Consider the following 17,015-nt stretch of genomic DNA (forward strand, 5'->3'; position numbering starts at 1 on the left):
AATAATAAAATTTTTGAACTTCTATCCCCGATGCCATAGTCGGAACAGTGTAAGTCGCCTATGTCACACATTAATGGTGTCATTATCAAGAGATCTTTCTGTATTATTTAAATGTGAATATGATTTTTTTTCAATCGCTATATTTGTTAAGCCATGTCGGTTAATTGAAGATGGAAAGCTGGCCAATAAATGTTTAGCAAGAATGTCAAAACTGAAGGTCATCTGACAGAGAGTTTCTGTATGCTTTGTCTCTTTTATGTGAGATGCAGGGTATTCCTGGCGGAAAGGAAAAGGCGTGAACGACATGTGGGAAACATCACATTTATTGTGCAATGAGAGAAATGAAATAAGAACTGATTTCTTTACATAAAGCTATAAAAAGCACATATTTTCGCAAGTTGTTGATGACATGTATCTATTAATATGTTTGAATTCTTATTAATTGTATATCTCCTTTGACAGACAATGATAATTACAAACACTCCAAAGGGATCTGTTGGTCAGGCTCACTGACCTGGTTGATGCGTGTCATCGTATCTTAATTTTGTAGATCGATGCTCATGATGTCAATCGCTGACTTGTCTGGTCCAGATTCGATAATTTACAGTCCGCCGTCGTATAGCTGGACTATTGCTGAGTGTGGCGTTAAACAACAAACAAACAAACAAACAAAACAGTGATCAAAATGCTCCGTATGGATAACATTAAGTGTGACATGTAAACATTAAAAATAATATATATCCTTAAATAACCACAGCCTTTTTTGATCCGAGACTTTACGTTGAGCTTGGCAATACCGCTTTTAGGAAACCTGCGTTACTTTGAACAGTGCACCATAAGTCCATGCATCTCACGAGTACAATATGTATTTCTTCCAAGTTGCCAGAGGTTATTCACAGACCCAGTGTCGGAACACCTTCTGCCAGCAAACATATAGTGGCTCAAAAGTAATTGGTGATATAGTATTAGTGTTATTATATATACGTGAGGTTGAGTGCATGATTGTGGTTCTTGACTACATGTAAGCAGATGAACTATTTCATTGTTTTGGTCTGGATGATTCTAAGGAGTACAGTATGTGAATACATATATATTCGCATCACTTTTACAGTTAGTTGAATAAATAATTATCAAATGCGCATGTATGTTTCTGTCGTACTGAGCAGCTATGGTTCAGACCTTTTTCCCGTTTGCTGATTTCTGAAATTTAAATGTTTTTGAAGATTCGTGGTTGAATGCACACTGAGAATCACTGTATGATTTATGCATAACATAGTGTCATCACTGATTTCCTGTAATCCATTCATATCACTTTCGCAGCTTGTTCTTACTTTTGCGCCTACAGGAAAGTTTCGGCGGATAATCAAGACTGGTTATTCTCTGGCGTTGACGTTTTATATTTATGCAACTCTATTTAGTATGTTTTTAGGCTGGTTGTTTTATGTGTTTACATATAATTTATTCTGGATGGCGTCATAGTGTTTGTTGTCAGTTCTTGTGTCTTCGTCCAGTCCAGCATAGTCACTGTCCTGAGTGTTGCGCCCATCAATGCGTGGCAGTTCTGATATAGATGTGTAGTTGTCTCCTAGTGTCATGTTGGGGTCAACTGTATCCCTTCTGTCGCCATCCTTCACATTGCCATGGATCCATGCCAAACTGCAACAACATATCTTGCTGTGGTCTTCTAAAGTATTTGCCAAGTCAAGATTTATCTAAGAACTAACTTCAATATTTGTAAGGGGGGATAAACGTAAAATCCACGTGACGAATTTATTGAATGTGTGCACACGGAGTTAAGAAGAATAAATTACAATAAAATTACTTTGTGAGCTACTTGCAGTTTATTTATTTCACACTTACCTTCCTTTTTTTAGCAGGTATAGATGTACAGCACCTCCCAGCAACAGTGTTATGACGATACCCACAACCAAGCCAATGACAAGACTAATGCTGTGTATGAGAGGTGGATTATTGTTCTTTGTTTCTGTAATTAAAACGTACAGGCTATTGCAAATATTGCAAAATGACATATGTAAGAATTGAATACGACACCAGCTTTTCATTGACCCCTTATGATTATGCTTGATCAAGAACACAAGTACCATTCGCCAGAGATTAACCAGTCTCAATTTTCACACACGATGTAGTGTTACGACCGATCCTTGTTATGTCAGGTTAAATGAAGGCTGCGCAAAATCCAGCAGGACACAGGTCAACGGAAATATATTTGAAAACAACACAATCTTCACAACGATTCAATGTGTACAGATAACCTTGTCCTGTGTCATATGTGCTGCTGTGTCAACAATTCCCAAATGAAATTGTAGTAGGTGTTAATTCTGCAGCTTGTAAATATGTTAGTATTTTTAGTGTAGATAAAGTATCATGTCTTTTCTATTTCAGCTTGTTGATTCAACAGAGGGTTGTGTCATTTCCTGGTTCTATCTATTATTAGTTGTGTCCTTATCAGTATTTGCTACTGATAACTTTCTACTGGATCAAAGGTCAATGGTCCAGTCTATTTTACTTCCAAGGGTGTTTCGTTCTATTGTTTGCTCGTCATTAGGGTTACCTGTTGTTAGCCAATTAGTATACCTTTCAATTCAAATCCCTTTCTCACCTGCCATTGCTAATCTTATGCTGCACACACCCACCTGCACTGCACAGCAATGGATTAAGCATCAAGTTATCAAGGTTAGTAATCATAATAATTTTGTATCAATCTAAACGTTATAATTTCAATCATTAGTTTAAATCAAGTACATAAATAATAAAATAGGTTTTAAATAACTTGTAAACAAAAACAAACGATAGGTTGAGTGAATGAGGTGAGTGTGATGAGATTGGAGTCTGATTCATGAGTATTGCTTATCTAAAAATTCCTTTTATATTTCAATGCATTGGTTATTTGGTATTTTGTGTATTTTGGTATTTGATGCATATTTGCTATTAGTTAGTAAACCTGGTGTATTTCTAGACTTTGTACATACCTCTCTAGATGTATGCATGTATTTATTGATAGTTGTATGAATGAATGACTGAAATTGTATTTCAGTGATGCACGTATATGCCGTAATTATATATGTTATTTACAATATTATAATTAATATTGTATCTGTATTTAGGGTCATGTGACTGTCGAATGAGACGACTGGCAGAAGGCATGTTACACTCTGATGTCACACACAGGGTATGTTTTGTATATAGTTTATCTATGTAATATGTTCATGTTGTGCATTCATTATGCATAATATGATTATGTAATGATTTAATTATTTCCTCAGTTATGTGTTTAATAATATGTAATTATATTGTCTTTGTATATGAAGGTACATCTGTACTGATTAGATATCGAGGCAGAAATATATTTGTCTATCTGCTGTAGCAATGTAATGAGTTATTAAGATCGATACCTTGCATTTAATGTGTTATTGTAGATTTATTCTGAAACACGTGATATATTGTGATTTTAAATCGTTTCAGGAGTGTCTTCTTCATGCCTTCCTGAATAAACTAAATTTTCTCACAACCCCATGGACTGTAATCTCTTGCGACTAAGGATTACACATAATGTCTACAACAGAATCAACATGGGATAATCGTCGAGCGCTGCTATTATGTACTGATGCAATACAATTAACTGACTGATATACTTGGTCACAGTGGCAGTAGTTGCTACAGATAGTACCGAAAGTACAAGAACCACACACTTAAACCATGGACATAAATACTATCAATCATGTACTCGCTCGCGTACATAACTTCATGTAGAGCCATATAAAAAGCTACATGTAACTGCTAACAAAAATATTCTAAATCATGCTCCAATTTGTGAATATCAAGCCTTTCAAGGCTATCCACATCTCAAGTAGCATTCTAACAGTGGTGATTACAGACATGGGAATTTAATAAAAGCAGTATGCATTCCAACCTTCTATCAAGCTTGTGGACAGAATACCGATTAAGGTCAGTGCTATCATAATAAATTATTCATTTTCAACATGTTCTCAGTTTGTCAGCTACATAAGGCATGAACACTACAGCGAGGACAGCAACAATAGACCCAGCTATGGCGCTCGCATTATTTACAAGTAAAATGATGATTGCTAGAACAGAGAAATATATGATATGAAAATAAGTCACTATGCCAAATGTTAGCATGTATGTTTTCACTACTGTATTTAATAATCTGTTATGTTCCAGGAATATTACACGTTGTTTAGACATACTCTCTTTTACAACAGTGATGCCTGTCAAACAAAACAATTTGCATATTTATCATAAGCATATGTTTATGAATCGCTATCAAACAGTGATGATACCGTTTGTTTGAATCACTGTCAGATATCGGTGATACCAGGAGTTCGCGATCGCCTTCAAGATCTTAGCGTATGCTGCTCCATGTATGTTATACAGATATACATATATACATATCTACAGATATACATATATACTTCCCTTTCTAGCCATCACAGGAAAATGCACATGAAAAAATGCACGTAATGTTGTTTTTTGGTATTAGCAGTATAGTACAATACGTTTAGATTACATTTTTGGAAACTCTGTATCGCGTGTATATTATATATAAAACATTAACTTGTTTACAGTGATGGTCAGTCCATCCGTCAATGCATCCACTCGGGCAGGTACCGTTGACATGGTGACAGGTCTTGGAGTCATGACACTGTCCACATTTTCCAGTGCAGTTGGCACCATATGTTCCACGACTACAAACTGAATCAAATACACATATTGTCTTCGTGTTAGGGTGTCCTACTTCAGTTGATGGGTGTATAGTGATTATGATTGGATTACAGACATTTCATGTGTGCAGTAATTTACATTACATACATGCACACACCATATGTTTTTCATGAAAACAAAGAGTGATATTCATTAGTGACGGATGTAATACTTGTTTTACTCATGCAATAGGTGGAATATGATATTTTCATATGTATTTTACCAGTGGAGCAGTCTTCTCCCTTCCACCCTGACTGACATCCCGACTCACAGAGGCCTGTATCCTGGGGACAAGTGTCCGTCCCTCCCTCACACATGCGGCTACTGCAATTACGCCCACAGCCAGCACTGTATTCCAGCCCTTGGACGCATGCTGTGGACAGAGAAAAGAATATGTCTTCTCTAATGTGTATGATCATTATTGGTCAATTCTGAAATGCTAATCGTACCTGGCGGTAATATGATAGTAAATGATAAGACAACTAACCTACTGTACAATCAATATTCTTCCATCCGGGTCTGCATCCATTTTCACACTGCCCGGTCACGTGATTACAGGAAGAGGTTCCATTACAATTTCTGGAGGAACACTGGTGAGCACAGCCAACTCCGTAGGAATGTACACATTCTGAAATATGGATATGAATAGTGTGCAATGTAAGTAGCATTCGATGTGTAATTATGACGTTTTTAGTATTTGCCAGTGTCATTTTGAACAAATCGTTTATACTGATTTCAACATGTACTGTTTGTTAGCTAAAATGTTTATCAGACATAGTAACGTGTGGTATAAAGTTGGTCACTTTGGCAGTATTTGCTACAGTTAGTACCGAAAGTACCAGGACCACACACTTTTAAACCATAGACATGAATACTATCAAACATGTACTCGCTCGTGTACAATTTTTCGTGTAGGGGCATATAAAAAGCTAGCGGAAATATTCTAAATCATACTTCTAATTTGTGAGAGTCAATCATCTCATCGCTATCAACATCTCATGTAGGATTCTAACAGTGGTGATTACAGACATGGGAATTGAATAAAAACAGTTTGCATTACAACTTTCTTGACAGAAAAGTTCATCTCTAATTACTACAATATGTAATGAAAATACGTGAGATATTCATCTTCTAAATTGATATGAAAGAATCCTCTGACAGTGTGTCTCAAATATAACTGCATGTGTTTTAGATCGTGGATAGAATACCAATTTAGGTCAGTACTATCATATTCATTTTTATCATGTTCTCGGTGTTTCAGCTACATAAGGCAAGAACACGTTTTCTGATGTCTCTTTCCTCATTTAGCAAAATGCATTCCTTGTTAATCATATCAACTATGATAATATGCATCCGATTATGTCAGGTAAATAATGTGAGGGCATATACATTTTCATTTACAACACAATGCCTCTGTATTCTTCACAACATCAGGCCATTTGAAAAAGAGTCCACATGCGGAATGCTTATTGATTTAAAAGACATGGTTATGTTTGAGAGTTGTATTTTTTGTTCACCATCAGCCTTGGGATGGTCAAATAAATCTGTTCGGCCTGTCGTAATTACGTATTTCACTACTTTGTCGGAAATTGGGTGCACTGTCCTCTTACCCTGCGTACAGTCTGTGCCAGCCCATCCAGCCTTACAGCCCCCAGGACACTTCCCAGTCACGTGGTTACAGCCAGAGCTGTCGCCCTTGCAGTTTCTGTTTGAGCAAGTCTGAGTGCAGTTTGTGCCATAACTGCCATCATTACAAGCTAGAATCATGAAATTGATAAGATCCTCTGTAGTAAACGAAAACCTTTTATTAAATACAATCGTGAATGAGTGAGGGAGTATGGTTTTACCCCGCTTTTAGCAATATTCCAGCAATATCACGGTGAGATCTAGAGAATCCAGAAATGAAATTCACACATTGTATTCATGTCGGGAATTGAACTCGGGTCTTCGGCGTGACGAGTTATTCATATTTCTAACTTGAGAGAATCAATCCTTTCATCGTATATCCACATCTTATAGAATATGAAGAATCTTGTGATAGTGTGTTTCAAATCTAAGTGCATGTGTTTTAGATCTTGGACAGAAAACCGATTGAGGTCAGTACTGTTATAATTATTTTTATCATGTTCTCGGTGTTTCAGCTACATAAGGCAAGAAGACGTTTCTGATGTCTCTTTCCGAATTTAGCAAAATGTATTCCTTGTTAATCATATCAACTATGATACTATGCATCTGATTATGTCAGGTAAATAATGTGAGGGCATATACATTTTCACTTACAACGAATTGCCTCTGTATTCTTCACAATATCAGGCCATTTGAAAAGAGCCACGTGCGAAATGCTTATCTATTTAAAATACATGTTCATGCTTGCTAGTTGTTGTTTTGTTCAGCACGAGCTTTGGGATAGTTCAATAAGTTTGTCCGGTCTGTCGTAATTACGTGTTTTACTACTTTGTCGGAAATTGGGTGCACTATCCTCTTACCCTGCGTACAGTCTGTACCAGCCCATCCAGCCTCACAGCCCCCAAGACACTTCCCAGTCACGTGGTTACAGCCAGAGCTGTCGCCCTTGCAGTTTCTGTTTGAGCAAGTCTGAGCGCAGTTTGTGCCATAACTGCCATCATCACAAGCTAGAATCATGAAATTGATAAAATCCTCTGTAGTAAACGAAAACCATAAACTAAATACAATCGTGAATGAGTGAGGGAGTATGGTTTTACCCCGCTTTTAGCAATATTCCAGCAATATCACGGTGAGATCTAGAGAATCCAGAAATGAAATTCACACATTGTATTCATGTCGGGAATTGAACTCGGGTCTTCGGCGTGACGAGTTATTCATATTTCTAACTTGAGAGAATCAATCCTTTCATCGTATATCCACATCTTATAGAATATGAAGAATCTTGTGATAGTGTGTTTCAAATCTAAGTGCATGTGTTTTAGATCTTGGACAGAAAACCGATTGAGGTCAGTACTGTTATAATTATTTTTATCATGTTCTCGGTGTTTCAGCTACATAAGGCAAGAAGACGTTTCTGATGTCTCTTTCCGAATTTAGCAAAATGTATTCCTTGTTAATCATATCAACTATGATACTATGCATCTGATTATGTCAGGTAAATAATGTGAGGGCATATACATTTTCACTTACAACGAATTGCCTCTGTATTCTTCACAATATCAGGCCATTTGAAAAGAGCCACGTGCGAAATGCTTATCTATTTAAAATACATGTTCATGCTTGCTAGTTGTTGTTTTGTTCAGCACGAGCTTTGGGATAGTTCAATAAGTTTGTCCGGTCTGTCGTAATTACGTGTTTTACTACTTTGTCGGAAATTGGGTGCACTATCCTCTTACCCTGCGTACAGTCTGTACCAGCCCATCCAGCCTCACAGCCCCCAAGACACTTCCCAGTCACGTGGTTACAGCCAGAGCTGTCGCCCTTGCAGTTTCTGTTTGAGCAAGTCTGAGCGCAGTTTGTGCCATAACTGCCATCATCACAAGCTAGAATCATGAAATTGATAAAATCCTCTGTAGTAAACGAAAACCATAAACTAAATACAATCGCGAGTGAGTGAGGGAGTATGGTTTTACTCCGCTTTTATCAATATTCCAACAATATCACGGAGAGGGAATCCAGAAATGAGATTCACACATTGTACCCATGTCGGGAATCGAACTCGGGTCTTCGGCATGACTAGCGAAAGCTTTAACTACCAACATATAATATAACTATTATAACTTGAGAGAATCAATCCTTTCATCAAGAATATTAAGATTCTTGTAATAGTGTGATTCAGATATAAGTGCATGTGGTTTAGATCTTGGATAGAATACCGATTAAGGTCAGTATTAATTTATTGTCAGCTGCATAAGGTAAGAGAAGATCTGGCGGATGTCTGTTTGTCTAATGAATAATGTGAAACTCCCCACCGTTAACCTCTACTTCACAGAAATCCATGATGGGAATGTTAAAAAATCCATCGTTGTTGACAGTGGTGGTGTACAGGACCAGATACCGCCCTTCACCAGAACATGTGGCCGTCAAAACATCAGGTATGTCTGTCCCGTTCCTGTTCCCTGTTACCGTATAGCAGTTGGTTCCATCAGTAGGGGAGGTGGCAGTATCAGCTATGTAGATCTGGATACCATTCCGACGAACTTTATCTGTTACACGTCAAACATCAGGATTATGATTATTGGTTTGTAACAGGTTCGAGTCTTAGTAATTTTGTCTTTTTTTAAAACATTACCTTTAGCCTCAGGAACGTTTTAGTTTATATCTGAGAAGTAACATTAATATGTATTCTTTATCATGGCTCGATGTGAAAATAGCCCCAAACCATTACCAAAGTTATTAACGTTATGGGAACATGACAACAGTATGTTCATCAACGGGATACGGTGAATCGTTAACACCAGTTGAATTCGCAGGTTGTTATTTGTATTAAATCATTAATCATTTCTGTTAGGTCTAATTGAAATAAAATCAAATTTTCAAAGAATATCACTGTGAGCGAGTTAAAACATTATGTGCGTGATAAGTATTATCAGTTTCTTATAGTAACCATCATCAGGAATGGGTTACTTTGGCGTTGTTGCAAAAATATGATCAGAAACTGTTTGTTTGTTATCATAACGCATTCGAATGCGAGGTCATAGCTCCCTCTCGCATCAAATAGGCTTCACTACAATTGCAACATCATGTTCTTACTTGATGGATTAAAATAAGTTTTCTTTACAGATTTAATTCACAAATAGTTATTTTTATTTATGGTGTCCTTACACACGCGTGCACGTCCGTTTCAAGTCAAAGATTGCCGTCGACGCCGTATCCAATGTCATGACAGCGTGTCAACAATAATTTGGTCCGCGCAATGCTCTGCCACCCATGTAACGATCCAATTTGAGGCTTATTGCAAAATATCAAGTGTCCATAGAGGTACTCAAACGGAATTTGAATGTGAATGTCAACATTAAACATAATCACTGCAGAACAAACATTTTGGCATTCAGGAGTGATGATGGAGACAGGTACAATATGTGTACACCTTTTGATCTGACACATGTTTGCAGCGACGAAGTGTCAAATAAATGCTGAATGCGAGTTTGTGTGTGTTTGTAATATAAAACATCAATGCTAGATAATAACCAGTCTCAATTATTCTTCGAAACAGTTTACACTTGGCATAAAAGACAAAGTAGCTGTGAAAATTATATGAATGGATCACTGAAAATCTGTGACTGAACCAGGTGTTCGCAAAAAGAGCTATGTCTTGCCTTACTTGTGGCACCCACCATTCACACAATTAGCAAAAAAACGTGCCTGACACCGCATACCAAGGTTTGGGTGATTTCAGCAACATCACGTAGCGTTTACATTTGAAGTTGAACACGTCGTCCACTTTCCTCCAACAGATCAATGAGGTTCGTTTCCGGGGATGTGGAAGCTAATGTTATACTTCCTAAGTATTGTTTGTTCTGCAGAAAGGTGTATAAACCTGGCATAAAATCGTCGACGGATGACATTAAAATGAAGATGAACATGATGTTCCGTTTAGGAACATTCAATTTTTAAAATGGCACAGAAAGGATTAATTCATGTTACTCACGGTTAGTTCTGAAGTAGATGATGACGTCATGTATCAGTGTTTCCTGTCCCAGATCCACCCTCCACCAGGCAGCTGTTATATTGGGGTCATTAAAAGCTGACAGAATGCATCTCTGTTCATCGTTCCCGCTCGTGTCCCCGTTGACGGCATTTGATGACGGCAAAGTGTATCCATCGGATGAAGTTGTTGTTTTGTTTAGGGCAATATTTTCTGTGATATTAAGAAGAATTATTTTCAAATCGCAACACAGCACACGACAGTACGAAATATTCACGAGATTCACTTCTAGAAATAGTTTATTATCAAACATAAGGATATCGTTGATTATACGTTTTACACGTTTATACGTTTTGTTCTTAAAACATATTAGTCTCATAACCATTAGTGTTTCAATTTTTACAAATGATTGGTCTAGTGATGCTAACTGACCAGTTAATATAAACTGGATTTATTACTTTGAATGAACATGCCATTTCTGCGATAAGCTATTCTTTTTGACAAGTTCAGGACAACTGTGTAGAGGCTGATAACTCGAAGTAGGCTTATAATTGTATCATGCATGGTGCGAGCAAATATAAATTGTCATAAATTCAAAAAAGGAATCAAATTATCATGCGTACCTTTCTGACAAGTTGGACCGGACCATCCCTTGGAACAATTTGGAGGTTGACAACTGGAAGTAGTGTTACAATAGTCTGGGGGACAGTGACAATGGTAGCTGCACATGTAACCGTATTGACCTGCAGGGCACGTGCCTGTAACAGAAATAATATATGTACGTTGATCTACATGAAATATAGACAGTGACACTCCACGGGTGACTATGCCTATCATAAACATAGATTATAAAACCATATGGTCATGAAATCAATATGTAATTGAAATGCATGAGGTGATCTATATATCTGAAACTGAAGTTGAACTTCAAAGCAAGGTGTCCTTTCTTTATTTACAAAAGTAGTAAAAGAACCTGACTTGTATGCTGAGAGAAATAGATCAGTTGGGTGAGGGGCACCATAGGCACCCGCGGGGAAATCTACAACTTATGTAGTGATGTCTAAACCAAAATGAACATATCAAGCACCCAACACGTATTCTTACGTTACAATAGTGGTCATGTGAAATACCCAAGACGTACCCTCACATTACAATAGGGCTGATGCCAAATACCCAACACGTAACACGCGAAGACCTCACGCTACAATAGTGGTGATGCCAATTATCAAACACGTACCCTCATATTGCAATAGTGATGATGCAAAATACCTAACACATACCCTCACGTTACAAGAGAAGTGAAACCAAATACGAAACACGTACCCTCATGTTATAATAGTTGTGATGCCAAATACACTTTATAATAGTTGTGATGCCAAATACCTAACACGTAACCTCACGTTACAATACCCAACATACACCTCGCAGGCTGCGAGGACTGGATGAATTTCCCGATGTCACGGGTTGTTACTGGCCGTTAATTTGTGACAGCTCCATATGCATCAACACAAAATGCACATTTACAAATGGTCACAAAGATGTTTCAACCGACTTGTAAACATGTACCCTCACGTTAGTGACGTGCCTCTATAAGTGTATAAGTGTGTAATCATTTGACAATAATGCAAAACGCCATGGCTTGACGAGTGGTTCAGACATTCCCTTGAGACACTGAAGACCCCTAATACAGTGCAATTTATTCCTAACAAATAGTATCGTTATAGCTTTAATATTACTGACAGCGGCGCTAACAACATTCCCCAACTCATCGGTATTCACTCCATCATGGTTGTGCTGATGTCTCATACTTTAAACTTTCATATCATCTCACCCTAAATAGGCATCAGTGTCACTCTCTGAAACAGACACAGTAGTATACTATCTGAAAATGATCACAATTAAATGTAAATAATCGTCTGTATAACTTAATTCAAACAGCCGCGTCTTTAAACGAACATTTCGACCAAGTTGCAAACATTGTGTTTACAGACGGTTATTCTTATTTGATTGTGATCATTTTGCTGCTTGCATTCAGACAGAGTAACCACATTGGAAAAGTTAAATGCTGAATGGACAAAGCATACCGAATATGAATTCTACCATTCATACATTGCGTCATTTCAACAATGGCAAAGATATGATAATGGGTTGATTGAAGGAGCAGCTGTTGACATCCACCAACAAAGAAAATCGAGTCATATTTCGCTTGAATATATTCAACTTGGCCTTGCTATATGGTCGATGAATTTTAATCACCTACATCAGGAAGTTGTTGACAGTAAACCAGCCTAATTAAGTTAACAGCATGTTTGACTGTTAGTCAATAACGAAAATAGCTCATCTGCAAGTGAAGCACATGACAGAAGTGTAATGTTGTCATGGAACTTTCAACACATTGCTTTATCACGTCGTTGATGCGAGTAATGTTAGCAGAACACAACAAGTTTTGACTGCTAAATATCTCTACACATATGTTGACTAAATTGTGGATCTCTGTGTATCCCTATCTCATTCAGTGTAAAATGGAAAACTATCATACATGGTACTTAACGAGCTAATAATCACTTGGACATGTGACTTCATATCATGGTTATAATCAATACACAATATTTTCTCAAAATGTATTGTCAAATATTGATATAGAATATCAATTTTCTTTGGAATAAACATTATGTTTAGAATCACGCAGTGTAACAGTAACAATGAAAATGTGAAATGTAAAATATATAACGTACCTCTGTACTACCTGTATATCATAATACATTTTGCAAATAACATTTGGAAAAGGAAACATCCCCTGAGTATAAACCATTGAACATACACCAAACATGGAAAGGCAACGCCAGAGAATAACCAGTCACAATTATCTGCCCAAACAGATTCCATTGACAATTATATGAATTGGGCACTAACAGTAAGTGACACTGATAAGGTGCTGGCGTTAATAGTGGGCATGTCATGCTCTAACGGTAGCACCCACCATGCATACAATTTGCATAACAAATCAGGTGTTTGACGCTATAGCTATACCATGCCAGTGATAGCAATCGTGGCGTTATCAAGGACACACTTTGCATTTTCGACAACCATAGCCTAGTCCTTATACAAGGCACGGACACCATACACAATACACTTCCAGCTATCGCCATACCTTATGGTGACGACACTGTAGCTCAAAGTGTGTACTCGTTATGCTGTAGATCTGGGTTTGATTCTCCGCATGGGTACAGTATGAAGGTTTTTTTCTGATGTTTCCTGCAATGATATTGCTGGAATATTGCTAAAAGCCACTCACACCTTAATCATTTTGTCATACGCACACATACATATTTCATGCACTTGCATATTTGCACATAGTGTTTGTGATCATTTCAACGACATCGTTTTGTTTGTTGTTTCACATCGATCTCAGCAAATATTCCAACATCGATGCAGGACATACAGTAAGGATGTGTTATGGATAAATGATACCGCATCCCTTTCTTGTTCATTGTGATTTGTTAGGAAAACATGAATTGTGACTTAGAGATGTTTGTGAAATGGTACACCTACAGAGAAACTGAATTAACTGCAAACTACCGCTCCATTTCAAATTTCATTGGATGGTGTTATGTCAGATTTAATGTTCATTTTTAGCAGTTGTCAAACAATAACATATCCTGTGTCAACACACGTTGACTGACTGGGACGTCAGCTATACAGATCACAAGCATGTGTACTCTAGTATGTCTGAGAAAATAGTTTAATTGTAATACAGAAGTTGTAGTTGGCATCACATTGTGAAAGCGTAATGAATATGAGCATAGTACGTTGAGATTAAAACTTAGAAATGTACACGCTGCAGATATTAAGCCTATTTCACCTCACAAATGTACACCCTTGAACCCATCCGGTATAGCTGGAATATTACTGACAGCGCCAAACATTCACTCACTGATCAACGTTCACTCAATCCATCATGACTTGTTGGTGTCTCGCTCTCTGAAGCTGATTTATAGTGTTAGAGAATGATCCTGATGAAGTAAAAACTGTCGTCTGTATAACTCATATCTACCTGCGCTAAATGTAATCAAACAGTTCGGCCCAGTCAATCACACTTGAGGTATTTAAGACACAATCATGCTACATTCGTACCGCATTTAAGCAAGGTTGGCAATACACTAACCGGGTCATATATATGTGTAACTGTTTACAGGTGTGGCTTGAACTTCTCGTCAAGTCGCCCTCATTCAAGTATGAATAGATTCTTACAACAAATCAAAGTCCAATGCTGAAAGGACGAAGCATACAGAAGCTGCAGTTGACCTACTTTACATGTATACCAACCAATACATTCTACCATTCATGTTCTGCAGGAGTGACAGTATTCCAGTAATATCACGGCTTGTCAGCTAAATGTGGGAGGAAAGCCCGAAGTGATGCAGGTCTCAGGTCTTTACCACGTAGCTGACAAACCTGGAAACATAATCGGTTCGAACTGGGATTCGAACCTACAATCATAGGTTTCTGGCGTGCCCAAGGGAGGCAACTCTGCACAGCGAATCGCGGCGCCTCAGACGACTGGGCCACCCGTGCGGCCCGCAGGGTTTGAAGAATGGCATTTGTGTAAAGCAAATGTACCATAATTGGCAGACTGAAAGGACTCAACATACAATGAATACAAAGCCATGTTTATCCTGGATTAATGCAGATACATACAAGCTATGACCACCTACACCAGGAAATTGTTGAAGGGAAAACTTCCTGCAGTCGTGGTCACAATGTTTAATTTTACAGTTTTACAACACTGTGCGGTCACGTCGTACATTTGTGAATTAAGGGTCCAATACAATAAACTATGACTGGTATACAGATGAACATGTGTTCACGACATTGTAAATCTTTGTGGCTACCTCATCGGCTGTTCTGCAGGTAGGAAACGCATCTTTAGGAAAACTGCAATATGATCACCGATGTACCACTCCTTATAAATCCTGGCAGTTCTTTGGTCATGAACACATTTGACAGAATGCTTGATACACAAATCTATTTTTGGTGTGGATATATCTACCATCAATGAACGTGTACACTGAAGGCAGAGTGAAAAGTACATAAATCACGTTTATCACACGGTTATTGATAGCTTGTGTAATTACATATTGTCATACTCGGAATACATTAAACAATATTCACAATGCACAGTACAGTAGGATTTATCAGGGACAATCCATCTTTAAGCTATCAATTCTCTTCACGACACTGATTTCTTTGAGAAAGCTGACAGATACGTGTGTACGATAGATTTAGAAATTATAGATACTTCCTGTTAGAAATCAATCGCATGCGTAATGCAAACAACCAAAATCACGCAGTAAGTTACATAACCAAATAATCTGATATAAAAACATCATAAATTATCATGTTGTCTTATTGTATAAGTAAAATCCTAATGTAATTCTTCGCATCATGTGTCAAGCATGGATACTTAAATCACGAAATTTAAAGGGGGCACGGGTGGCCCAGTGGTCTAAGGCGCTGCGATTCGCTGTGCAGCGTTGCGTCCCTTGGGCACGCTTGAAACCTATCACTGTTGGTTCGAATCCCGGTTCGACTCGATTATGTTTCTAGGTTTGTCAGCATCATATCCGTGTTCGCGGGTTTCACCGACGTGGTTAACGTCTGAGACCTGCATCACTTCGGTCTTTTCTCCCATATTAAGCTGACACGACAAACCTAAGGCACCGAGAACGAAGAGGAAAGACAACTTTGCGCCTGGATGCAAGCGTGACATTATGGAAGCGAGGTCCCATATTCTCCATGTTTGCCCTGAACAATGTGCGGCGTCAGGCAACACACACTTACATTTGTATGCAAATTGTGTGAGTAGAGGGTGCTACCGGTAGAACAGGACATGCTTACACTTTCGCGAACACCTGGTGTCATCACATCATCTTCGATTATATATATATATATATATAAAGCACTAACAAAATTGTTTCGTTAGGCGTGTACACGATATTTCGATGCTATTGATATTGCTGACCAACGGGTGTCTGTGTAGTGAAATTAACATAAGCTAACGTTCAAAAATGTATACATACTTGAGGAATACATAAACATATCATCGTGATAAGCCAGTCTGATCTACTCACCCCGTGTCAGCTGTATCCACCCCACAAGCACCACCACACCGAGTACCCTGACACCCGCCATGTTGACGAACGAGGAAGTGAAATACCCGGCCAAACTGTGTTACGCTCATTGCACATTTATTGATCGGTGCATATAATTTTTTAACTCTGCATCTCCATTGTGTATTCAACTATTGAATTTATGAAGGGGAGATTTCATATCACAACAATACTGGTTTTACATGGTCTGTGCAGAGGTGTAAAGAGCCACACAGCTTTGGTATTGATCAATCTAAGGGTACAATGTGGAACAGTGGAGTAGAGTATGAACAGTTCACATTCCCCAAATTATCCTTCTACGCATGTTAACATCACAACTGTGGTAGCAGGATAGCTTCGGTCCAGGTCATGATTAGGAGCGCTCAGCCATGACGACATATCATGTGTGCGAGTTGTGATTTCTGATTTTCTGTCAAGTTCTGTCACATCTCTACTCAAGTCCCATCTTTTCCGTTGGGCATATCCCGAATAAGTGGCTGATGGCGGGC

At 38.1% G+C, this 17,015-nt stretch overlaps 1 protein-coding gene across 1 annotated transcript in view; it reads right to left on the bottom strand.

Moving 5' to 3' along the window:
* The window catches only part of LOC139478366 (uncharacterized), a 64,715-nt gene extending 48,166 nt beyond the window's left edge, over positions 1-16,549 (bottom strand). The window contains exons 1-7 of the mRNA XM_071260804.1: positions 16,489-16,549; positions 10,981-11,115; positions 10,361-10,570; positions 8,682-8,915; positions 8,106-8,252; positions 7,230-7,376; positions 6,354-6,500 (exon numbers count right to left, since the gene is read on the bottom strand). Coding sequence (XP_071116905.1) covers positions 6,354-6,500; positions 7,230-7,376; positions 8,106-8,252; positions 8,682-8,915; positions 10,361-10,570; positions 10,981-11,115; positions 16,489-16,549 — 1,081 coding nt within the window. The remainder of the gene's footprint in view (positions 1-6,353; positions 6,501-7,229; positions 7,377-8,105; positions 8,253-8,681; positions 8,916-10,360; positions 10,571-10,980; positions 11,116-16,488) is intronic.
* Between the last annotated feature and the right edge of the window lie 466 nt (positions 16,550-17,015).

This window comes from Haliotis cracherodii, unplaced genomic scaffold (genome assembly GCF_022045235.1).
Source record: "Haliotis cracherodii isolate W230 unplaced genomic scaffold, xgHalCrac1.p SCAF_4, whole genome shotgun sequence".
NCBI classification, from domain to species: domain Eukaryota; kingdom Metazoa; phylum Mollusca; class Gastropoda; order Lepetellida; family Haliotidae; genus Haliotis; species Haliotis cracherodii.